This window comes from Anoplolepis gracilipes, chromosome 12, assembly GCF_047496725.1.
Source record: "Anoplolepis gracilipes chromosome 12, ASM4749672v1, whole genome shotgun sequence".
Taxonomy (NCBI): domain Eukaryota; kingdom Metazoa; phylum Arthropoda; class Insecta; order Hymenoptera; family Formicidae; genus Anoplolepis; species Anoplolepis gracilipes.
In genome coordinates this window covers 1,035,595-1,063,162 of record NC_132981.1, presented here as the reverse complement: position 1 = coordinate 1,063,162, position 27,568 = coordinate 1,035,595, and the positions used below count along the sequence as shown (strand labels likewise).

Below are 27,568 nucleotides of genomic sequence, written 5' to 3'. Positions count from 1 at the left end.
TAAAAAGTGAGTTTTGTAGGCAAAATGTATATATACAATATTTTTTTGCACTTGTATATATTACATTTTTCGAGAGAAAGGAGGAATAAGCCATAAGTCCATACTCAAGTAGAACAGAAAGTCACAATAATGTCAAAATACGTCAAAATGACAGAAAAATGATCAAAAAGTGAGCTTTTGTAGTCATATTCTCTCGTCGTTTTGACGAGAATATAAAAAACATAATAAAAAAATATAATAAAAATAAAAAAATAAAAAAATAAAAAAAAAATATATATAAAAAAAATCATATATAATAAAAAAATCATTTTTATACATAAAATCTATGATGACAAGTAAAATACATCAGACAGTATAATACACACATATCTGGTTGTAAACTTGAAAATGATTGCTTTTCATCATATTGAATCTATGAGATGCACAAAATGTAAATTTAACGTTGATATTCTAGAAAATTATGTATTGTAGTTGGATCAGGTTCTAAGGATTGGAAATGTAGCCTTTCTTCCTCTTCTTTTTTCTTCCGCCCTCTATTCTTTTCATTCCCCTCTTTTCGAGTTGTATAATACTATACAAAATACTCACAAATACAATAATTTCTGTGTTTAAACAGGATAACAACCACATGTTGTTGAACATGTTCGTTCAGTGTCTTATGTATGTATTAAGAAATAGTTTCTGATAATTTACAATGGAATTCAGAGAAAGCCGGAATCGAGGCCCTTTATGGACCTTTCTCATTTTTTTATCGAGCTGCAAAGCTATCAAAAATATGTAATTTTTAAAGAATAAACAATGTATTTTTTTAAAACACAGAACAGGGAAGATAAAAAAAATTTTTTTAAAACTACCGATAATGAAACTTTAAGCTTCAAAATGCTTTTTTAGTTTTTTATCTACGATAATTTTCATCGAGTTTCAGTGGTATAAAAATAGCCTGATATTTAGAATATGAAGTGCCCTATTTTTTTTAATACTATATAATAGTCTACGTGTAAACAATTCAAACTATGTTTAATATACCATCTATATTCATTTTTTGCAAAAAACACGCATTTATTAAAAATAAAGTCAAAAGAATTACATTAATCAAAATATTGCCTATCGTTTTCTAAAACTTTGCTCCATCTTTCTGGCAATAAGTAGATTTCTCGACGATAGAACGAGGTTTGGAAGCGATCCATTCATCGACCCATTTTCTCACTTCTTCATAATTTCGAAAATGTGTGTCTTCAAGCGTATGCTGCATCGATCTAAATAAGTGAAAGTCTGAGGGAGCGATGTCTGGAGAATACGCTGGGTATGGGAAGATTTCCCATTCGAGCTCCAATAGCTTTTGTTTTATAGTTTTCGCTATATATGGACGAGCATTGTCGTGCAAAAGGATCACTTTGCGTCGATTGCTCGCTATTGCTGGCCTTTTTCCCAGCAATTCATCATTCAATTTATCCAATTGTTGTTGATAGCGATCAGCTGTGATTGTTTTGTTCGATTTCAGAAGCTCGTAGTACACCACTCCTTCCTAATCCCACCAAATACACAGCATTAACTTGTGACCATGGATATTCCGTTTTGCTGTCAATGTTGATGATTGACCCAGTTCCACCCACGATTTTTTGCGCTTAGGATTGTCATAATAGATCTACTTTTCATTGCCCGTCACAATTTGCCACAAAAAACTTTTTTTTTTTTTTTGCTTAGCAAGAAGGGAAGTGTTTCATCGGTTTGCAATGGCATGTTCACTCAATTCATGTGATAACCATTTTCTTTTCTTATGGATCTTTCCCACAGCGTGCAAACGTCGTGATATGGTGGATTTATCGACATTGAGTTTTTCAGACAATTGTTTGAGCGTTTGAGTATCATCTTCGTTCAACAATGCTTGCAACTCTGTGTCTTCAAATTTTTGTTACTGACCTAAGCGTTCCTTGTCTTCAATATTAAAATCACCATTTTTAAAGCGTTGAAATCAAAATCTACACTTGCTATAAAATGGAGCTTGTTCACCATAATATTTTACAAGCGATTCATAAGCTCCCGCTGCAGATTTCTTCAAATCAATCAGCAAAAGTAACGAATGTCGAAAATGCAATTTGCTACGTTTCATTTTATACGCACGTAAAATAATGAATATTCCACAAAGGCTGATCTGTAAACTTTCAGATGTTATTGAACAATGTCTAACCTATCACATCTGACAGATATAAAATTCGTTCGAACTATTAACTTGTAACTAACTTCATCTAATGTCACTGACCAGAACTAATGCAATCACCTAATATATCAACGATTAGTAATCTATAAAATATGGCTTATGGAAGATATTTTGTTTATGTATATACGCACACGCACACGCACACGCAAACACGCACACACGCACACACGCACACACGCACACACGCACACACGCACACACGCACACACGCACACGCACACGCACGCACGCGCGCACACTTATATGATTTAAACAATATTTTATAAAAAAATTAATAAAAAATTTAATAAATTGAATTTTATACTGATAAAAAAATTAATGCAATATATTATTATATTATAATATATACTTATCATAATATAATATAAATATTATATTATGATAAGTATGGAAAGAAAATCATGTCTTGCCGATTTTATCACTATTTATTGTTAGATATGAGAAGGGTATTCTGAGTAATTTACCACAAGAATCAAGTGAGAAACGGCATTAATTTGGAACATATAATAAAATAAAATTTGATAATTTTAATGCTTTTTCTGATAAATGTTTGGATTAATACTTTACGAATTCTGTTCATTTTTATTTTATAAGACAGGAAGTGCCTTCCTAAGTAATACACAGTTTGAATTTTGTGCGTTTCTATTTTTTAATTCCTGAGATACGCGATTTTGAAATATTGTAAAAATAATATCTTTAGAAAAAATGATTTAATTTTAATGATCTTAACATATGTTTTCAACATTTTATCATAAAGTAAGTGGGGAAAGGGCTCTATTCTTTTTTTTGTCTACGCGTTTACTAAAATATTTAATTTTTATTTTTATCATAAAATAAAGGCGTAGGGCGAAGAAAAGACGAAGTTTCTTCTTAACAACAAGCTAACAAACATGAGCTAGGAGAACTCCGCCCTTCTTTCTATATTCCCATTCCGAAAAGAATAACCTAATAATTCAATCTATCTTTTATTTTAATTTAAAATCATAATTTAAAAGATTAGTTAAGATTAAATTTTTTTTGACGTAAGGATATACATGCGGAGAGGGGCTTTTTTCTACTTACACATAAAAGTCGTAAACAGACTTTTTAAATAAAAAAATTAATTATTACAATGTACACAAACTTTAATTTGTTATATTTCCTAAATTAATGTCGCCCGTATCTAACCACTTTATTCTTGTAGGGAATTACTCAGAACACCTCTTCCTACAACATATACATATAAGTGGTGATAAAATCAGTGAAAAGTAAACCTTTTCTCCATATTACTTATATGTATATTTTAAAATGCATTATTTTTTTATAATACTAGACATTACAAACGCGCGCTACGCGCGCGCTATTCCTTATACAGGGTGTCCTTAATTTAAATGACAAAACTTCAGGAGCGTGTAGAGGGCCGAAAAACTAAGACAAAAAGTCCTTTAGAGATTTGTTCGTTTTTGCTCCATTTTGGAGAAAATCACAAAAATTAAAATCCCTTTATTATCCCTTTATATATTGTCAATTGAGTTGATTGGTACCGAATAAACAACTCAATTGACAATAAAGGGATTGAATTTTTAGTCAGTTGTACCAAAACAATGTCTAGCTGCAATTAATGTAGTCAGTGCTAGATGTAATGTTTGCATTGCTGTAAGAGGGCAACATTTTAAACAATATCTGCATTAAATAAATGATAACATAAATAAAATGTAAATAAAAAAGTAAAAAAACGAAAACTTATTTTGTTTTGCGATTTTCTCCAAAATGGAGCAAAAATGAGCAAATCTACAAAGGACATTTTGTCTTAGTTTCTCGGTCCTTTACACGCTCCTAAAGTTTTGCCATTTAAATTAGGGACACCCTGTATGGTCACACACGGTGTAAAATTGAATTTATATATACCTGTCTTGCTCTCTTGCAATCACACGCACGCACGCATGCATTCTCTCTCTCTCTCTCTCTCTCTCTCTCTCTCTCTCTCTCTCTTTGAATATCTCTCTCAATCTCTTCCTCCTCTCTCATTATCTATTTCACTCTCTTTTAGTTTTTGCTCTTTCACTCTCATTCTCAATATGTTTTTTATTTCATTGTATAAAATTTAAATTCCTAATTTATTTTAAACCTATTTCATTTTAAATATTATAAATTGCAATTTTTATATTAAACGATTATAGTAAACAATTAACATAATTTTGAAATCTACGGTACACAATCTTGTTATTACAATGTTCCGTAGTTTCTCGTCTACTATGCATGTGTGTAGACTTTATTATTCTCGATGTAAAAGTACCGACAAACGGTAAGTCGCTTCGAATTATCGTCAGAGTTTTCATTTCTTCTGCATCGCCAAAAAAAAGCAAACATTACCTGATATGACAACAATATAATTTTGTGACATAAATAAAGTACACTTTACGAAAATCAATTATTATATTAATCTGATAAAAAGATGTGTTGATAGATATGATAGATTTATCTTGCACAAAGATGAATATTACTGATCAAGTCTAAGTCTAAGTCAAGCAAGATACAATTGGAAATTGAGAAATTGTGAATCACACCTGAAGTGCACCTACGCAACTTCCGAATTCGAACGTGAAAAGATCGCAATGTATGTAGGTACAACATGTACGTGGGTGTAAGTCGTACACGTAACTCTGAACGGAGATCGTCGTCATGTCCGACTCCATTTTTGGAAGCGCAATGCGTACACAGGTCAATCTCTATATATAAATTTATTTAAATATCAGCACTTTTTTATTTATTCGATTACTTAGTAATAGTGAGTAGATGATGTATCACATATGTTGTTATCGATTTGTATGTATATCCTTCAGGAGATAAAAGCATCACAGATAAACGTAATCACAATCGAGATAATCATAATCAATACTCTCGGATTCGAACACAAATCGTTTTTTGAGTTTAGCACTGTCCAATTTATAAAATTTAATTTTTTTTTGTTCTATCATAACTGATTCAATATAATTACATTAATCGTGAGATGTTTTTGGAGAGAGAGAATATAGTCTTGCTAACGATCTTTTTCGATCTTATGCAGGACACGTAACGGACGCATATGCCACGTACCAACTGCACGTATATAAAATGGTGAAGCTATATCTTTCAGCGCTGTCGTGAGATCCTTGTCACGTATAATCCCTTGTGGTAAAGAAAAGATCATGAATCGGTATACAGGACGTTTCAAATATCATATGAAGTTACAACCCAAGTAGCACATATTCGTTTCAAAACCGTTTCACAAATGTTTCTGCGAAACGTTTTAGAACCGGCTTTTAAAAACTTTTCTGATTGGTTAAAATGTCCACTTAAAAAACGTTAAGGGAAACGTCATTTTCTAACAAAAAAAAAAAAATATTTAAGAAACTGTCAAAATACGGTTTTTTTCTTTATTTGTGAAAAATTTATTTATTCACAAATTCAATAAAATAATGCATATGGATATAATCTATTTTCATCATGTTCTGAATCTCTTGTCGAGATTACATCAGAAGTCAAACTGACAAAAAAGACATAATTTAAATTATACTTTTAGTACCTGTTCTTTTAGGCTTTATATACATGTTATGAAAACTTGAATACGAGTTATAGTTAAGTCTGAACACGCCACGTAGCGACAAACAAAGGAACACGTATATTATAAAATAGATCTTTTTTGTCTTGTCGAAAAGATGATCAAAAAGGCATCTTTTCGACTAAAATTAATTATGACTTTTAGAAGACATCTTTTAAAAAATTACTTTTTTGTAGGTAAAAAGATATTCTTTTAGACATCTTTTAGCCTTGTCAAAAAGATAACATAAAAAAGACATCTTTTCGTCATCTTTTAATTTTCTGTGCTATCTGGGGATCGTCTTAATAAGTACAATCTTAATAATGTGTATATATATATAATTTTGAATTAAAAAATTAATTTTTGTTGTATTTATAGAAACGTAAAAAACATGTTTCTTAAACCATGATTTTAAAAATGTTTCTGTTGAAACGTTTCTTATTGGTGCTTGACGGTTAAAAAATATTGTTTAGAAAACGTTTATAAAACGAACATGTGCTATCTGGGAAAGTCTTGAAAATGAAAATCACACGTCATTTTCTATAATTTTTTTAACATTATCACATTGAGATTTTATTTCCAATTGTATATATATATATATATATATACATATATATATATATATAATAAATAGATTAAGGCTTTTGATTTCTTATTGATGTCATGTTAGAATTATTGCATCAGAAACAAGAAATTTCATTGTTAGTTAATAGTTGTAAAATTTATTTTTGTTGAAGATATAGGCAAACGCAAATAAGTTATACAATCATTTATTAATGCAAAATAGAAAAAAAGGAAATTTTCGGTATATTTTAATCTATATAATAATCGCACATAAAATACCTTATTTATTTCATAAAAATTCATATAATTTCTCGCTTCTGACGTTATAATTCAATATGATTGCAGTGAAGATAAGATTTTTTTATTTGTTTGTGCATTTCTGAGATTGATAAAAATTGTTGAAATACATCATTATTTATAACCTAAAATACAATTTATGATTATACGTCAACATTGATTTGATTATTAATTTTAATTTGATTTACATGCAATTATTATTATACTTATAATAACTTTATTGTAACTACAGGAAGTAAATGATGTCTCTGATACATTCTGTAGATATACATATATAATGAATATACAACACACATGCATTTATTCCCACGGTTAAGACATTCGTAATCAAAATTTTTCTAGTTAGAAACTGTGTAGGCAAAGAATAAACGACATATGATTTTGCATTTTCTGTTTTACGATCATAAACTTTAAATTTCTTCTTGATTACCGAAACATACGCATGGAACACTATGTACATATATCTTTTGCGATTACGTCAATTTGGCCTGGGGCAATACGCTGCATTCGTCAGCTCGAAACCTTTACTCGCATCATGACACTTTCGTCGAGATAATATGAGAATCGACGGTATTATTTTACAAGGAAGTAATTCAAAATAGGATATTAAATTTGAGAGAAATCGCAGAATATGAAATTGTTTCTCTTAGTAAAATTTCTCTTCCACATATAAACTGCTTGTTCTTTTTATATCTCAAATCTGCTATATGTATATGTAAACGAAAGAAAGTTAAGTAAAATGTAATCACGTATCGACAAAATAATTCCTATTAAAATTACTTTAATTTTCTGCGTTTTTTGTAATAAGAGCCTGATATTCCAGTCTCTATTAAAAGTCTCTTCTCGTCTCGTCATCTTCTAATAATGTTGATAATGGTAGATTTTCACAAGGAACCTTTGAAAACTTAATGTCGTCGATCGCTAAGTATTCGAACGAGGCAGGAAATCAACGGATAAGCGAACAATTGCCGGGAGCGGGAGAAGAGTGTAGATGGAACATGATGACATTCCACTTAAGATAGTACAATAATCTCAAGACGTAAGACGTCGTCGAACTGACATTCGATGTACGCATTGTGCGTGTATTTCTGTACCACGATAACGTGCACGTGGTAAGCGTGCATGCACGCGTGGCTATCTACGAGAAAGCCCCGACGAATACGAGCGATCGAAGTACTCACATATCGGGCTTTGAATGAAAGAGGGATATAAGAACGAATGAATGAACAGGCGAGAGTGTCGCGTAATGCGCGTGGGCGATTGCGCGTGTGTTTGTGTTGTCTGTAGAATAACGTAAAGGAGAATTGCCTTCTTTCTTCTCTCTCAGAGATTTAAAGACTCTTATTTATCGAAAAGAGCACACAATAATATTTTCAAATTATTTTAAGACGGTACGCGTGCGAATAACAACTTGTGTCAGATCGGACAATATTCGAGACACCAGGTACGGACCGGTCTATTCAAAACTAAATGCACACATACCTACTTCCGTATATATTGTGTTGCAAATGAGGCGCTTCGTTGAGGCGGACGTAAGAGATACGGGTATCATCTGTGAAAACAACTAATCAAAATGTTTCACGTGTCAAAATTTCAAGCATCTAATTTAGCGTATTAGAGAGATAATCTTATGATTCTATCTCATTATTATCTTTGTCATTTTATGACTATCTTATTATCACCTTTGTCATCTCATGACTATCTTATTATCATCGTATGACTTTATCTTTTGAAGATAACCTTATAACTTTTTATTTTATTATTTGCTGCGTATATTTGTGTAGTGCATAAATCGGAAAAGATTTTAAATCCTTTTAATTCATAGATTACAGACACATACACATGACAATGATTTTTTCGCGATGCATTTACATTCACGCGACTACATCTATGTGAACAATCGTCGACTGACTAATTGCATCTAGTAGTGTCATGGAAATAATCTTATAATTCAATCTTTTGAAGCTAAGTTTATAATTATCTTATTATATATAATCTTATCTTATTATTATCTTATAATTATCTTATTATTTTTTTGAAGATAATTTTATGACATTTTATTATTTGTTACGTATATTTACGTAACAAATCTAGCCGTGTTGGATATAAAAAGTTTAAAATGTAATTTTCAGTTCATAGATTACAGTTAGACACGTGAGGATGATCTTTTCACAACGCACTGGCATTCACGCGACTACACCTACACGCGAGCGACTGTTGACACTGCTCGTGCAGAGCGGAGGAGATGCGCTCTCACACGAACGAACGCTTAATTCGCATGCACGGTCGGCCGGTATGAATGTAGCAACCTGATGGAGAACCGGTGCGGGCTCCCCGCTGTTCGCTCGGTTTTTATTGTACGCGCACACTCGCGCGTAAAATTACGTTCTTGCGTGTGGGCGGACTAGGTATCCCCCGCGTTATTGGTCCGCCGATTCCGCGGTATGTGTTTCAAAAGGTCCTCAAGCTGTCTCGCGCCACGCCAGTGAACATAACCGATATACGGGAGACTTTATGACGCAGAATATAAGCAGGAATTTATCATGGAGTTCTTTCATCTCCAATTTCGCACAAGTCAGTTAATGTAACAGTTTCGAAAACTTAATCGAAGCATCAATCTTAGTAATATTAAACTCTCGTTCACAGAAAAGTATAGAGATTTATAAGCATCTTTTTTTCTTTTTTTCTCTAAGTGATGATCTTTTTTAATACATCCTTCTTTCAAAATCCGAATTTCTCTCGGCTCAATCTCCATTGGTCTTAAGTTTATGGAATGGATTCAATGAACGACTCACTAAGAGGGGATAAGAAAGGTTCACAACAGTCTACGAGCTCCCCGAAACCTAACCCTAACTTAGGTTTACCTACCTACCGAAGGACGCGGGCCTGAGAAATTTTTTCGTTCCCCTTTTCTGTGATTAACCCTTAGGTAGGGAGAGAAATTGCTTCGTTTTTAGACCACTAGTCAGGAATCCGAAGCATTCGACGCGTTCTCTGGTATAGTCCAGCCAAAAGATCAGTCTAAACATATATATACGAAAATAATTTATTTCTTTTGTAGTAAGTTATTTAGTTTTTTTTTTAATTTTGTCCAAATAGAGTCTAGATAAGTTCTTATTTGCTAATTTGTGATATGATAACAGATATGTCTCTATGCAAACATAAAAATAGCATGTAAAATTTTTCACGATTGAATCTGTAAGTTTCATGAAAGTTATATTATTGTTAATTTTTTATATTCTAAAATACAAATTTTCTTGAAAACAAAACTTTATATAAAAATAATTTATTTTACATTTTTTATTTTTATTATTTATTTTATCACATATAAACATTATATTCGTAGTTGTATCATTAGTTGCGAAACAACCTGTATAATATAAAATCCAGACTGTATCCAGCAGTAAATTTAAGATAGATTCTATTCGTGAACAAAACGTACTTAAAAACAGTTTCAATACAAATATATGGTAAATATTTAATGGCTTCAGTTAAGTTTGTCACAATAGATCAGAACAATACAAACATATTTTGTTACTTAATATTACGAAACCACAAACTGTATTACGAATTATGATTAAAAATGCGATAGCGAGATGACACAAGGGGACATTGACAACCATCTTTTGTTTTCGAATAATGGTTATTCCGTGGTTATTCACGGCGTTCAATTTTTATATTTATATTAATATAAATATCACAGTGAAAATTTGACGAATGTTCTTGAGAGAAACATATCTCGTAGTTGCAACTAATAATAAGATGTTTATTAATAAGATATAAAATAATGTGCAATACTGATTTAACATATCTATTTATTTTTCAATTGTTATGATTTATAAGCTCTCATGATGAAGATAAATAGGGATTATATTTTTTTTTTTTTTTATTGACCAAGATACATTTTTGTCTTAAAATTCTTAGATATCTATAATCTATATGATTTGCGCGTGATACATACTAATAGTTTATATAATACAATTGGCATGTTTATCGTTTACAAAAAAAATAGAAATAAAAAAAAATAAAAAAGTGGCAAACTATTGCCAAGGACTTGTTTATCGCAATTTATTTGTCGCATCGCACTATTTAATTGTGCTGTGATTATTATTTAATCCGTCGTTAAACTCAGATCGCATTTTTTTCATCAGTCTTGCAGGAAACTCGGTCGTGGGCGAGCAAACAATCTTGTCGCATCGTATCCTATCGTGACGATTAGCGGAACGATTTAACGTTTAACATTGCCCACGCATCCAATTGTACCTAATACGTCAGTGGAGCTTCAACTAACGCGAATAATTTTCGATCCTACAGTTACAGAGTGGTACTGCCATTCGATAAATGGAGAAGAAAATTTTCGCAGAATTTTATTTCCTTCAGAATAAAGTTCAATTATTTTTAGCAATTTGTTTCAATATTAAATCTGTTGTATTCAGCAACAATATAATTGTGCACTTTATTTTGTTAAGTATTTACATTTTAATGTTTAATAAATATCCATATATAATTGTATATATAGTATAATTTAAATTGTATATATATATATATATATATATATATATATATATATATTTAATTTATTATATTAATATTAAATTATATATATAATAATTTATTTAACCATTATATCATTAGACTGCATCAATATAATCATTATATATATATATATATATATATTATGATTATATTGATGCAGTCTAATGATACAATGGTTAAAAAAATTATTAAAAACGTAATATATATAAAATCTATATACACAATATATGGATATTATATCATATATATCGTTATGGAATATTTCACGTATTGTGTGTGTTGCATTTATTTAATACACAATATCTGGATATATCAATAATAATTTTTTATTATTGGTTTAAGGGGATCCTAAAGCTGTATTATATTATCGACCAAAATTTAACTTAACATGATAATATATTTACTTAATACAAAAGTTGCAATTTATACACATAAAATGAAATAGGTTCCCACTATAAGAATTGCATGAAGGAATATTTGTGAACTTTTAGAAATGACATCTGACGTGAGTTTTTGTTTCGATCTTGCACACTCGCAGATGCACAAGATTCATTTTTTACAGATTTAAAAAATCTTTTTTACTATAGACTTGTAAAGTCATTTCCAAAAGTTTACTAATATTCTGTTATATTATTCCAAATGCGGATGCTAATATCTCTTGCACGGACATACCGTAGAACTTTTTATATTAAATAAATATTGTTACGACGTAACTGTCAGTTTTTAACTTTTTATCATTTTTATATGAATTTATTAGCCCTCGCGTGTTGTTTTTATAAGTAATTGTGGAGAAAGATTTATCAATTCTCTGAGCCAAAAAAAAAGATTTTCAAAATCTAATTCATGTTCTATTGGTAATTTTGGATTTCCTCATTATTTTTCAACAACACTAAATATTTTTGCAATTCTTTTTATTTTTAATTATATGTTTATTAATATTATATTTTTAAATATCCTTAAAATATTTGAAATATATTTGAAAATTATATATCTCTTTTAAAAGTCTCATAATTATATTAAAATATTTATACACGATATATGTATATACAAAAATACACACACACACACACACTCTCTCTCTCTCTCTCTCTCTCTCTCTCTCTCTCTCTCTAAAATAAAATGTGTAATTATGTTTTTTCTATTGAATATAATAATCTTAATATTTAAACATAATATTTTTAAAATGTCTTAATACGCACGCGTGTTAAATGTTTATATATTCTATTGTCATAAATAAATAAAAATATATTCAAAGAATTGAAAAAATTGAAAGAATGCGGGTTGATAATCTTATCTCTGCTTTGCGACACATTTTTTGCTTAAATAAAAAAATCAAAAATTAAATTTCTAAACATTATCTAGACGTTTTTTGTAGAATTTGTCATATATGTTTATAATACGTAAGTATAATTCTTGTATCCAACAAAGTGCAGTATGATTGTGTATTTTAGTTAAGTATTGTGTATTTTATTTAAGTTTTAGTATTATTGTCGCTTCACCCAACCGCTAACCACATTGCGGATACTAGATCCATTCGTATTCATAGTAAAATTTTACTTTTACGTATTGTATTTTTGAATAAGAATACAAGTGTTGAGTTTTTATTTTTTTATTATATTTATTCAAGTTTTTTTTATAAAACTAATTTATCATGATTAAAAAGAAAAGAAAATATAGATAAAATATCATAAGTAAATAATTTTAAAACACCACAAAACATAAATAGAATAGTTTTTTTCTATTGCATAAAGTTCACAAATTTTAGATATCTGTTGTATTTTTACTCATATTTATTTAGAGAATTTACGAAAATAGCAACGAAATTGAAATTCGCTAGCCAAGGATTAAATTGAATATCAAATGTACTTTAATTCGATGATCGCCAGTAAGATTTATCGAATGCGTGTTATACCATAGTGTCTGCCATATGCAACGGTTCTTTTTTACTTAGGGCTCAATCCTATGTCAGGGCCCGTATAAGGTCCGTCTTGAAACTGGCTGGGATATGAGTTCTTTTGCTCCTTGTTTACAACTTTACTACGTTTGTTGTAATAATTCCGGCTAAAGTTTTTATTTCAAACTTTTTACCTTGGGATTCAAAGAAAAAGAAAATTATAACAAAATAAATATTAGAATAAAATCCAATCCATGTTATCGAGGAATAAATTAATCAATCTGTTCTTGCGTTTTTTGTTCTGCAAATATGCAGTCTTGTCATCAAGTATTTTTAAATTTACATTTAGCGTTACTAAATAAGTCGATTAGCATGTACTTATTTATATTGGAATATTATCGCAATGATGACTCTACACTTGAAGCAGAAGGAAAACCGGCAAAGCTTGATGCCGCGTCGTCGTCGTTATTTTTAATGGCGAGTCCGTCGAGCGAGGTGCTCGTTTAATTACTGATGCTCGTTTCAATGTATGCCCTGCCTACTTGAGTCGCACCATCGTGGACCCGATCCCGGTCCGCCCACCAGCATCCGCTGCACTAGCCCACGTAGAAAGGTGCAACGACGTACAACCTCTATACATTTGCACGTCGACGAACCGTAGACTAACTGCACCAATTCGCTAATTCATAGCTGCACCCTTCCTTATAATCAAATTTTTTATAAAACTTCGCATTTTGCGAACGACTGAAAAAAATGACTTCATGTCTCTCTCTCTCCCTCTCTTTTTTTCTCTTCTTCCCCCTCGTTCTCTCTCTCTCACTATTATTCAAATTTTCTATTTCGTTTTTAGGATGAGATTTTTACTATATGTTGGATTTGCTTTTGTCCATTAATTGCTGTAAGCATAAAAAAATCCGACTTATGCGTAAATTAGAAGCTGTCTCGTAAACTAGATGGAAATTACTCGCAGTTTTGCAAATCAGTATGTAATAACATGATTGGTAAATGAATAAGAAGGTGAATGATTTAAGGCAAATTAACACAAAGTGTCTATTGATACTTTAAGCTTTTAATTCGCACAAAGCTTTCTATTAGAAATTATAATAATTGAAGACGTTTGGAAAAAATAGCAATTCGCGAAAGAAGACCATCGTTCTAAAAGTAACATGAAACCGCGTGGGAAGTTATCGCCTGCTAGACCAAGGTTAGATATATAGTAAATGCACACTGGCTTTCTTGATGTACCCTTTCTCTTCCTCATCGGCGCCGTTCATCCCAGGATTCCTATGGACTCCTTGATGACCTTCCGATGCAATGGAAGAAAAAACGCGCGTTAGTGCGCACATGAAGATCAGACAGGTATTAAGTTGGGATGTGAAAGTAGAAAGTAATGATTCGCGAATCGACAAACGCTAAACGCGAAATAGATACATCTGTTAATGGTGGATGGCTGATCGAGCTATATTTTCTATCATTGGATGTATCTGTTTGCGTGTAAAAATTCATTCATAATTATCTATTTAATGATATCATTCTTTCACAACTATTCTTTTAATTTGTTTCATGTATTCTTCATTATGAAGAGAACAATAGTGATTCTCACGAATGATTTGTTAGGCATTTTCTAGTTGAACTCTCTAATCTTTCAACACTTTGTTACTTTTCGAAAATCTTTTGTTATAACAAAATGCTATATGCATTTAAGAAATTGAACAATATTAATTGACAAAACGGAACGTCTAGAAAAAAAATTGCAAATTCTAGATAGACTTGAATACACAAGGCGCGAGAACAGAAGACTCGCGGCAATCCCGAACAACTTGCAGATGCGCATGCGCCACTTTAACGTGGAAGAGGACGAAGAGGACGCGGCAAGGGAGAGAGGTCGAGGAAGAAAGAGAGAAAAAGGAAAGATGGAGAAGAGAGAGCGTCGTGAAAGAACGACCGTGAGGCAAAGTTGTCGGAGCGGCCACCAGCTAGCCAAGCCACCAGTCAACCAGTCGGCCGACCTGCCGGCCAATCAGGCAACCACGCTTGCTCGATAGTGGCTTAGTCGCAAGTCAGTCAGTCAGTGCGTCGCGAACCTCCGTCGCGCGCCTGTGCGTGTTTGACTGTGTCACTAATAATGTAAAAAAAAAGAGAGATAGAAAAAAATGATCATGATGTGTCAAGAGTCTCGGCAAGACCGAATGACTCTCTCTCTCTCTTTTGGATAGACCAATTGAATACGTAGAAAAAGAAAAAGAAGACTATCGCGTTCCGTAATTGGTTGTCACAGGTGCTCCGAGATTTACATGGTATATGCACGATTTATCTCTCTATTCTACTCCGCTCGCGATATGGATATGTATGATGCGAATCCGAGTGTGCTGTCGAGTGTGCAATGTAGGATTTCTCTATCTCGTTGGATTAAAATACATATCTGCGTGTGAAAGGGAATAAGAAAGAGACGTTCACACGTAACGAGAAGAAGAGTGTGAGACAGAAAAGAAGAGAGAAAAAGATTGAAAGTGAGAGAAAGAGAGGAGCGATATGGCGCCCCCCAACAGACCGCCTCGCCCTGGCTCTGGTCTCAGCCTCTCTGTACTCGGTAAGTTTATGATTGAGATTGCTCGTTCCTTGTCTGTTCTTCTTCGCAAGATTACTTACTTGCAAATTATGTTTCTTTAACGTCACTTTGGCAAAGATCATTTGCGTTAAGCTCACGCAAACACAGATTAGATTTATTTAAAAACCACAAAGGATTACACAATGAGCCTTCTATTCTAATCGCATTTTCATTCAAATTCTTATTTTAAATCTTTTATGGTATGTATTTTTGGTCACGTATTTTGCAACAATTCTGGATAAAATAAAGAGCTGCTAAGAATGTGCGATTTTTAAATTAATTCATCAGATCTCGCAATATGCGAGTTGTAAAAAAGCACAGAGAGAGAGAGAGAGAGAGAGAGAGAGAGAGAGAGAGAGAGAGAGAGAGAGAGAGAGAGAGAGAGACGGAGAGAGAGAGAAAGAGAGAGAGAGAGAGAGAGAATGTATGATCTACTGGACACGAGAATGCAATTGCGTTTATTCCCTGGCGCTTAGATCGCGTGCTGTCGCTTGTTATCGGAGACGCGATTAAATTTTATGTGAAGCCTTTTCAAGCGCGTCACGTTTGATAATGATATTATGAGAGAAGATATTGTATATATGTAATGTATATAAATGACTCCTCTTTATATAGAAAAATATTAAAAGATTTGACATATGATAAATTGACAGAGAAAAAAATTTTTAAAGCTCTTTTTAGGAAAGAATACGAAAAATATTATGCTGAGCTTTAATGAAAAAGCGACATAAACATATAGATGTAACATTGATTGATGAATTACGTTAACTTACTAATCAAGCTAACTCGATAATTTTCTATTTGTTTAAAATTCGTCAAGAAATATTTATTTTTCTTCAATATGCTTCGATAAGAACGGCATACGGAAATGTCGAGGCTCATACATTCTAAAATGATCAGTTGTCGGCGTTAGTTCAGCATCGTTGGTCTTCTAGAGGAATAACAGTAATCTTCAACTGAACGACACAGAGTTTCGTTGGTGTTAGATAAAGGTGGTGTGAATCAAAGGTGGGAATCTGATGAGTGTTGCTGTATACTATTTTACTAAAGACACTGTCTGGGTAGTTGACTCTACGGAGTGGAACGACGAACTTCCGTTCAAGTGTACATGCGTGCAGATCTGAATAACTGGTTACCATGAAATGCATTATTTCGAAAACGTCGTCTATCTATCACCAATTATATTTTGGACGTAAGAGAGTTGAATTTTGTTTATTGCAAACACGATTGATGAGAATCAGCCAAATCGATCTTAGCTTGATTTCGAAAAAAAAAGGAATTTTAAGACAGGATCTGTGAATCAAAGGATGTGCAAAATTAAATATGCAGCCTAAGAATAAGAAAGTAAATTCATCTGTTGCATTAAAAATCCATGGACTTGAAAAAAATATGGAAAGGATTCAAAAATTAATGTTGCGTAAAATAAACCATTATTATTATATATTATTATAGAAAGAAATTAATTGAAACAGTGCTTTAACTCAAAGAGAGAAAAAAGATTATTCGCATACATGATTAACCATTGGAAGTATCGACTGATATATGATTCATGTATCATATGTTAATAATGTCTTATGCTTTATCAAATTTGGTATGTAATTAACATAAAAAATCAATTTGTAGAAAAAGAAAACGCATTAATCTCGATAGTTTGTTATATTTAGTTATATTGAATCATCCGAAGCTACGTGTGTCGATGGTCAAGTTGTAGATAAGGCACCGTTACTATCATAAGAAAATGGAATTAACTATAATTCAATCAAGAAAAGCCTCTTCAGATTTAATGAGCTTTCAATTTATCATCAATATTCCTTTGATACCATTTCTTACAAATGTTTGATATTTTCCTTCGATTATAATATTTGTAATAAATAAATAATATTTATAATTTCTAAAACCTAAATGGTAGGACAAAAAGAAGAGATAAACAAAAATATCAGCCGTATCGCAATTATATATCTCAGATACGTATGAACATTTGATATTTTATATAACATTTCATTTTCTTATTATTTAACGAATATCGCGAGAAAATATTTATTATACAAGTCAATTATTATATTGTTTTTGCTGTTTAAATAATTGTGATATAATTATCTACATCTATTAAAATATATAGTAAAATAACTAATATTTGAAAAAAAATTAATATTCTATTAATATATTAATAATGCCAGAATTAAACACGTTATAGCTAAATAATAAAAATTGATATAAAAATATAACAAAAGGTAGAAATCATAGATTTATTGTATAAGTCATATATATAAAATAAATATATTTTCATGAAACTGTAAATAAATCTTTCTCACGCTGAATTCAAACATGTATTTGTTGAGCATGAAAAGCCACAGGAGGCTTATATCCGCTAATACTTCATGACAACCTGTAATACATCGTTGCGAAATATGCACACCTGTAACACGCACCTTGCCCTGGATGCAATGTCTAACTTTCCCTGTCACCTGCACTTAAAATGCGTTCATCTATCTATCATCGAATGTCCTTAAATTTTATATATAATTATATATAAATACACATCTGATTATATCACAATGCATGAACTTTATATATAATTATCATTACATCTCCCTCCCACACACACACACATACACACATGTGATTTATATTACAATACATATCTTGCTCTTTATTTATGAAAAGAAAAAAAATACATATATATATATATATATATATATATATATATATATATGTATATATATCTGTTTTTAGAGAGATATATTCTTTATTTTAATATACTATCGCGTCAATAAGTGGGTCAGTTGAAGTAGCTCTTTCGAGAGGTGGGTCTCGTGAAAAGAAACGACGCGGCTTCACGAAAAAAGAGACCTGAATTCGCTCTAACGAACTCAACATGACTCGCACTTATAATTCTGCATTCATCGTGTAAACGCATCTCTGTGTGCGAAATGCGCAAGTAGTACACCTGTTTACGCGAGCCGGTATTGGCAGGATGCAAATAAAGAACGGAAAGGATGGAGGGTGTTTCGCAACCTGTCATTCCAGGCGCCAGCACGAAACGTGAAAAAAATATCCGGTCGTACAAAGATATCCAAATTACTTCTTTATGGCTGATGCCACTTATTTTTTTCTCTTTTTCCTTTTTCTTAGAAAAGGGATTCTGGCGCGATCCGTGAATGCATCCTATACATATATATAAAATTGCGAAATAGGCATTGAAGGAAGTACACACGCGGTGATCTCACGCGACGTTAGCTATATGACTCATTTTGTCGTTACGTCAAAAACTTTATTTTTTTTTAGCTCTGAGTAAGAATTGATGAGAGAAAAATATTTTTTTCTCTTTTTATGCAATAATACACATCGTATTACATAACGTGAATATTTTTGCAAATTAAGCTATTTAAGTGCAATAAATATGTAAATAGTAAATTATGTATGAAAAATGGAGATAAAATTTTCGTCAGAAAGAACTATACGATTTTTCTGAGTTTTTTTTTCAGCAAGTATGCAAAGTATTCGATTGACTTTTCTTTCTTAACTCCAAAAATATACTTGGCCAACAATAGCCGATACACAAAAAGAGTATCAACTCTTTAACAATTTAAATTCTCTTTTTGACTTGTCTTCGTGTCGGTCATTCCTTTGATCTTTTTCGAAATATCTAAAACTTTTTTAAGCATGCACAATTGATTGGTATGTGTGATTTATTTGCATAACAATTTCTGACTCGTAACATATAACTTATTAATTGCCAAAGAATTACATCGGAATCGGCATAATTCATTCTAAAATAGAGTGACGTTTAATTGATCTGACACGTTCACCCCAAAGATTTTAATAATTAATATATTCACAAAAGCAATTTCTCTCTTTTTATTGATATTAATAGAGACAAATTATTATTATTATTATTATTATTATTATACAATTATTATACAAATTATTCATAAAATATCTTGTTCTCTTTTTTATTTAGACTTAGTTTATTCTAGCAGTATGAAAAATTAATAATTTTAGGATTTTTTTTTAATATTAAGATTTTTTTAACATATGTGTGATGTTTAAACAGTATGTCAGTATTTTTAAATTTTGGATTTAACTTTTTTTTTGTTTACTACGAGTTTCTGCACTTAGCATGTTCAATAATTCGTGCTTAATTCAATAACTTATTGCTTCGTATAATTATGTTAAAGGAATAAATTCAGTCTAGTTTTATTCTCCGGGATATTTATGAGATTGAACATAATTAATTTAGAAAACAATAAAAAAAATAACAATATAGTGTTACTTTAAAATTAAATATTTCAATTTTGAAATATCTAATAGACTAAAATTTATTTCTTGAAGATCAGAAAAATATTAATTATATTAATTTTTTAAATTCTGTATATGTAGATTTTACGAGATTTTATATTCTTGAAAAAAAGTTTTCTTTCATTAAAAATAAAATTGAAGTTATTTGCTCCATTAGGTTTTAAAATATACGTCACATCACTTTAAAAACAGTGTTTTAAGAAAAACACGTTTAAAGTTTTGAAGATTTATTTTAATACTTACGCGTTATTTTATTCAAAGTCTTATTATTCTGTCAATTTTTGTTATCAATTTTTTAAACGAAATTTGAAAGATATATTCTTTAGACGTCACTCAAACTTTCGGAAAATATTTAAAAAAATCGATTTTTTACCCTGTAAAATAGTGGGCCCTTAAATGTATTTGACGTGGGAATCGTATGAATCGTCGAGGGGAAAGTGGGGCACGATCAGATTTGGCTGCATAATGACATTTCTCAATTTCTGCGACAAGAGTAATGACGGTCCCATATTGTACGCTTGGTCATATTTATAAATTGAAATAAAAATATTATTTATATGTACTCACTCTGTCTCTTCGTAGAAGTGACTCAGAGTCGACGTCGCGTTTGTTTATCAAGACGATATTATCAAGGCAGGATTTAACAACTGATAAGCATTGCCGCTTTCGAAAAACAAATCTATGATCTTGTCATAAAATCCGAAATTGTCTGGTTTACCAACCGCACCCTTATGTAAATCATTAAACGTGTTCAACCTGCTCGCAAACGGGAAATATACGCTGCGGTTACGCCGCACAGCGAAAGCTTCGGTATCATTTCATTCATAGATGACCTGACACTTGAATAAAATCCATTGCTCCAAAAAAACATGACTGAATAGACAAAAAAAGAGATAAGGAAAAATTTTACAAGCTGCCAACACAGAAAATACACGAAATGTGAATGATTATTAATCCAAAAAATTTTTATCTATACAAATTTTTATTTATTAATCTATATAAATTAATCTTTATGATTTTAATAGGTCTATGTGATTACTTATAAAAGGAAGATAATTTTATATACATGTACGAAGTTTTGTTTAGAAACTTTTTCTCTCTGACTTTGAAATATATTATATATATATATATATAATATTAAATTGCAACTTCAATTAACACGTATTAACGCATCGATTAAATTAATTATCTGTAATGAACTAATTAAAAATCCTATTAAAGATCTATGTTTAATTATAATTGGACAAATACTTCGCTTACTTACAGAAGAATATTCTAAAACTGTATAATAAGATAAAACATATAATTATTATTTAAATAAAAAATTAAAAAAATTAAACGTTGGAATATATACAGGATAAGGGAAAAAGTATGAAATCCTCAAAAATTTCGAAAAATATAAGTTTTACAGAAAAAGAATCTAAGGTAAGATCTATTCATTTTTTTCATTTATTTCATATTTTATATTAAAACGTGAGAATGAGAACAACTTAACAAATAGAAGTTTTATAGTGTTTTAGAAAGTTCTCGAGGTAAGCTACAAGAATATACTTTACAATTAAAAGGGTGTTTCATTTAAATAATTGAAGATGACCTTCACGTAACCTTTAAGCGACTATTTAAAGTCAAATCAATAACATTTTATGTCCCTCAAAACCATACAACTTTTGTGTGAAATATTTTTCTGTAAAACTTATATTTTTCGAGATTTTTCAGGGTTTCTACACTTTTACCTGTACATTGTATATACATGTGTATTAACCCTAAAGTATAAAAATATGATAAAGAAAATTTGAAAAATATAATAAAGATATTTCTTCCTCTCTTTCCTTTCAAATCAAACGCAATTATTACGATAGCGACTTCTTTCAATCTGAGAGCGACAGGTCTTTTTGTATCTTGTATTAGTTACGAAATATATTTATCTAGGAATTGCATTTGAGTTAAGACAGGTCCGTGTATAACACAACACTCTTATCTAAATTAATACTTGCGATATGTACGTATAACTCGAAGAGCTTTCGAAGGCCATGTTATACGCATACATATGCAGAGGTAGCAGGCGAGATCGAGAATCTGTGGATACTGCTCGTGTTACTCGAAGTAGATTTGCACATACAAATGTTAAAAAAAGATTAATAACAGTCTTACGCGTAAATAAAGTAAAAAAATTTCCTCGCGTTGTGAAATATAATAATTACCAGAACAAAGTCACGTTGCGCCATATTTTGAAATCGTTTGAAGAATGCGTTTGAGTGATAAGCGCGAGTCTTTCTATTATTTAATCTATCATGAAGCGTGAGATCCACAAGATTCCTCGAGTTATCTAATATGCTTTATCAGAGATGACGTCACCGGTTAACTTCGTTATTTCGTAGAAGCTGGTAAATATGTTCTAATTTAATTGATGTCTGGCATCAAGTTAAATAATTCTACAAACTAAACGCTGATAATGATTTTATTAAAATATAATATGGCAAAAAATATGGAAATCTGTTTTTTTACAAAAATATTTCAAACAGCAAATTTGTTTCTATAATAATTTATACATACGATTTATACGTATGATTTAAAGAAAATATTGCAAAATCTGATACGTATTAGTCTGTTGAAATGATAGATTTAAGATATCATTAATTTCTTTATATTTTTTTTAAGTATTACCAACACTTTCGTGTAATTAAAATAAATACCAATTAAAATTTATAATAATTGATAGTCATTATGACGTAGTTTGCTTTTTGTATACATTTGATTGTTAACATTGATCATAATATTTCCTTCTGTCCACTGTTTATCGCCATCAATGTAATATAAATATTTTGGACTGATGTTTAAGATAGAAATTCATATAAATAGGAGAATTGCTTATAATAATAATAATAATAATTATATATATATATATATATAAAACTTTAACTGTATAGTGAGTAAAAAAGTATAGTAGTAAAAAAACTATAATATAATATAATATTAAAATATATATAAACTATAATATAATATAATATTAAAATATATATAAACTATAATATAATATAATATATATTAATAACAGAAGTCACATAATACTTATGTATAATATTATATATTATACAATATTAAATAATATAATATATATATATATATATATATATATATATATATATATATATATATATATATATATGACTTGTTATTATAGTATTATAGTCTTCACTTATAATTTATTTGCGAGAAATATTACAATGTCGTGATCGGGTATAAAATTTCGTAGCCTCCCGGTATATCAAAGGCATCGATTTTAAATACGACAGTACTGTAGGCGAGTATCTGGATGGAGTAACTTTCTCTCACTCTTCTGGACGCACCAAATAATGATTAATACACGTGACTCGTCGAAACCGAAACTGCTGTTCTTCGGTTCGCGTCCCCTACTGTTTTCAGTTATCACTGTACGAGATCTATCGAAGGTGTCTGGTTTTTTCAACATGTATCTTGACAGTCTTGTCATTTTTTCGAATACTACCAAATATCAAAGACATATGTATCGGGAGTTTCATAATATAAAGGCGTATCCCCAATTCAAAAAGAAATGAGATAATGAAATATATAAAAGATCTATATATATTCTTTACATTTTAGAACAAAGCTGCGTATTAATTGACCTAATAATTAAGATAATAAATACATAATATTTAGACGTATTCTTTGCAATTTCAGGCTTATAATTATGTATTATATTATGAAAGTCTCGATATATACTTGATTCGAAAGTATTGGAATATTGAGCAAGAACAAGACAAAACTATAATATAATATATTAACAAAATAGAAGTTACATATAATACTTATACCATTATTGAATGAACAATTATTTAATGATTATAATAAGTAAGTCATATCATACTATAACATTAAATATAATGATTAAATTATAACTATAATGCTTATATAAATTATATTTACAATTAAATATATAATAATATTAAGTCATATTATACTATAATATAATATATCAATGATTTAAGGGGATACCGAAGACTGATCGAGTTCTAACCTAACAAAACAATATATTTACTTAATATAAAAGTTGCAATTTATATACATAAAATAAAATAGATTTTCCCCTTCTCAGAATTGCATGAAAGAATATTTGTGAACTTTTAGAAATGAGCTTAGAAGCCTAGAAAAAAGGTATTCCTTTAAAAACAAATGTGCTCTTCGGTATCCCCTTAAATCATATAATATTACATTAAATTGATAGAGATGAACGGATACAGAGAAGAAAACGTGACACGAATTTCAAAGTTACGTTGCAATTGCTAGTAATCACTTCTGGCGAAGGAGAAAGAAATAGTGGCTTCCGGCAGTGAGTCTGGGCACTGATTCGGGTCAGGTTTTCTGTGGGACCCAATTTACGAGAACGCAGGCCCGACTCCACTTTTTAGCAGTGTGAGAGAGTCAGAGAGATAGAAAAAGAGAGAGTCAGAAAGACGGAGCGAGGAGGACGGAAACGGAGACGGGGAATCTGGTCGAGCAGCAGGTGGCCACGGTGTGGATGTCGTTCCGCTTGATTCTCTCACTTGGCGAACAGGCTTTAATCGCCCCCGTTCCCCGTTCTTGCTCCAGTCGATATCAGCCGGCTGGACACGTCGTATATCGATCGCCAGGAACGAATCGAACAAATGAATTCGAATGTATTTTTAATGCTGGTTTTTTTCAACAAAATTTTTTTCTTTTTTTTGCAAAAAATATTATTCTTGAAAACGTATAACATTTTTGATACGGAAAGTCTGTAACACTGTCTGTGTTAAATATATTTGCACAAAGTTGCCGTTGCAAAATTGTTGATGCCGCATCGTGATATCGTGTTTCACCGGCGCCAGCACAAAGGATCGATCCACTTAACAATAACACACCAATACTGAAAGGAAACGACTTTCTCTATACACGATTTAAGAAGGCAATAAGATCACCGGTTCTCTTTAGAGATTTGATTTTTTTAAGAATAAAATTCTATACGATGCTTTACCTTAATCTTTTAATCTTAATTTAATTTCAGCAACAATTCATTAGCACGATTGAAAAGATAAAATAAATAATCGACTCTAATAACGAACAATGGAATAATAGATTTAATCGCTCAAATCATGCTGCGATCAAATAGATTTTTTTTTCTTCGAGTGTCTAAAAAGAATTTATGATGGCACATCGTTATAAAATGTTTGTGGTATAATGTACAATAAAATAGTAATGTTAGTTTGGTGTAAAGTTAATAATTTGATAAGATTACATTTACGATTTTAAGATTAAATTATATGTTCTACAGGGGCAATTATTATGCAAAAAAAATTAAAGAGCCACTTACTTTTATATAAAAAAGGCCAATTTTCAAGTAGTTGCAACTTCCTTAAGAATAATCGGAATAAGATTAATAAAAAAAGCGTTTCAAAGCTTAAAGTTTATTACTTTTGTAATCTTTAATTTCAATTCTTTCTATTTGTTACAAAATTACATTGTAAGAAAGCGAAGTCTGTCAATTAAACAAATTTTTCAAAAGTTTGCCCAAAAATACCGAATTAAAAACAATCCTAACATGATTTTATTAATTGGATGTTAAAGAGCAGAGCTTTATTTAGCTTTAATTTCTTTTTTTAACGAGTGTTCCATGATTTTTTCGCCGAGATATTCATTATTAAACCAAAATCGAGCCATTGACTTTGAACGCTTATAACTAATAAAAAAAATGATCGTACAATAATTACTTTTTTTATATGGAAGAAAAGGGCCCTTTAATACAATTTGACGAAGAGAGCATTTTCTATTAATAATAAGTATGTCTATGGATATAAATCTTTATATTAAATTTTCGGGATTTTCAAATTTTCATGGCGCTTAAACAAGAGGGCAGTTTTTAACATATTTTCTTTATACAAGTATGTATACGAAACAAGAAAAGTCAAGTGTAATTAGCGATGTTGCAGAACGCGAATAGAGAGATATCTACTCAAAATTTTGTAAAAAAATTATCGCAGGTGTTCTTATTCAAAATTCCAAGTAAAGAGAATATTTTGCAGATGTTTGATCTTACAATTTTCTAAAATAATTTTTTACTATATGCATTTTTTCTAATGCTTTTTAGTCATACAAAGAAAAAACACAATCACTTAAGTTTGAAGTGTTAGATTTGCAAATATACTGAAAAGAATAAATAGTTTCGTAAGATAAACATTTTTTACTTTTTGCATAATATTTTTATTTTTTTTATTAAAAAATTATAACGAAGATTGTGTATATTTTCAATATTTTGTTAAAAAGTAATATATATATATATATTAAACACACACTTCACAACTTGGTTATCGATAGATTGTCGACTGTTTATAATATAAGAGTAAAATAATCAAAGATAAGATTTTTAAAAGAATTTCCCGAGTCCCAATATAAAATTCTATGAAAATTCTTTGATTTTTCCAGATATAAAAGAAATTCCTGAAAATTCCATGTTTTCCGTTTTTCTAAAAAGTAAACTGGAATATATCAGATATCTGTCCAGTGATATCGTATCTGATAGACATCAATTGGCGTCTATCAACGCTCGACTGGTCTAAACACGAAACACGATTGGAGACGCGATATGAGTCAGTGAAGCGCGCCAGTCCGGAGAAAACGACACCGATGCGCGAGTTTACATGTGGAAGCGGGGTCTCTGCACCAGACTCAAGTGCGTTGACCCAGCTTACGGTAACCCGGACTGCGTAGTTGCACCTGCCTCGCCGAGTTACCGGCACGAAGGGGTCGTGCGACTTCCTTCTCTCTTCCCGTTTCCCTGTTCGCCGCACTTTGTGATCTCTGTTTGCAGGGAGAGATTTGCAGGCACAGATGAACATTAAATATTTGTATTTGTGTTTTACGCACATTTTTTTTCGTCTGAAGAATTTTTGCCAACATGCATTTCTATTAGCTAAGGGACAGATAATTGGATCAAAATATGCAGAAAAATACTAGTAGGACTCACAAGACTAAACGCGATCGCGAGAAGAGCGCGAGATCCCCTTTTGACTTTACTTTCTAGAATGCTTCAAAGTATGTATATGGCGTCTCTGATTCGCATTTTATTCAATTTATTAGTGATGAACGAGCGCCGTCGTTGATTCGACACGACGCAAACCGTGTCTCTCCAGAATACCGAACGGGTTGTTCACGATGACAGATGGGCCTACTGTTATACGACCAGCGGTCTCATAAAGTGGCACACTGACTCAATTCGATTCGATTCGCGGAAGATATTTTTGTTTCTCTTATACACCTCTCTTGCGCTTTCTTCATACAGGGTAGAAAATAATCATTTAGAGATCCAGAGAAAATTGCAACACAATATGCTTTCTCTCATTCTTCCTTCTTACAGTCCTTAATCTTTTGGGATAAAATCTTAACACATTCTGAAATAAATTAGTGTCAAACTCCATATCGTTTAACACTTCTTGCAAGCAAAGATATTTATTGTCATTTCTTTTTTGAATGTAAGAGTCTTGAGACCATGTCCTTCAAAACCGATCTAAAATGTTTTACTATGTTCAAATTAAAAAGTGTTAAATGATATGAAATTTGACA

The 27,568-nt window shown here is 30.8% G+C and overlaps 1 protein-coding gene across 4 annotated transcripts in view; it reads left to right on the top strand.

Annotated features, from left to right (window-relative positions):
* The window catches only part of Rols (zinc-RING finger and ankyrin repeat domain-containing protein rolling pebbles), a 50,133-nt gene that overhangs the window by 10,516 nt on the left and 12,049 nt on the right, over nt 1-27,568 (top strand). The window contains exon 1 of one of the 4 annotated variants that reach the window (XM_072903206.1): nt 15,063-15,658. The exons of the other annotated variants lie outside the window; for them this stretch is intronic. Within the exon in view, the coding sequence (XP_072759307.1) occupies nt 15,601-15,658 (58 nt within the window). The 5' untranslated portion in view covers nt 15,063-15,600. Of the gene's footprint in view, nt 1-15,062; nt 15,659-27,568 lie in introns of those variants that run through there. 4 annotated transcript variants of the gene reach the window in all.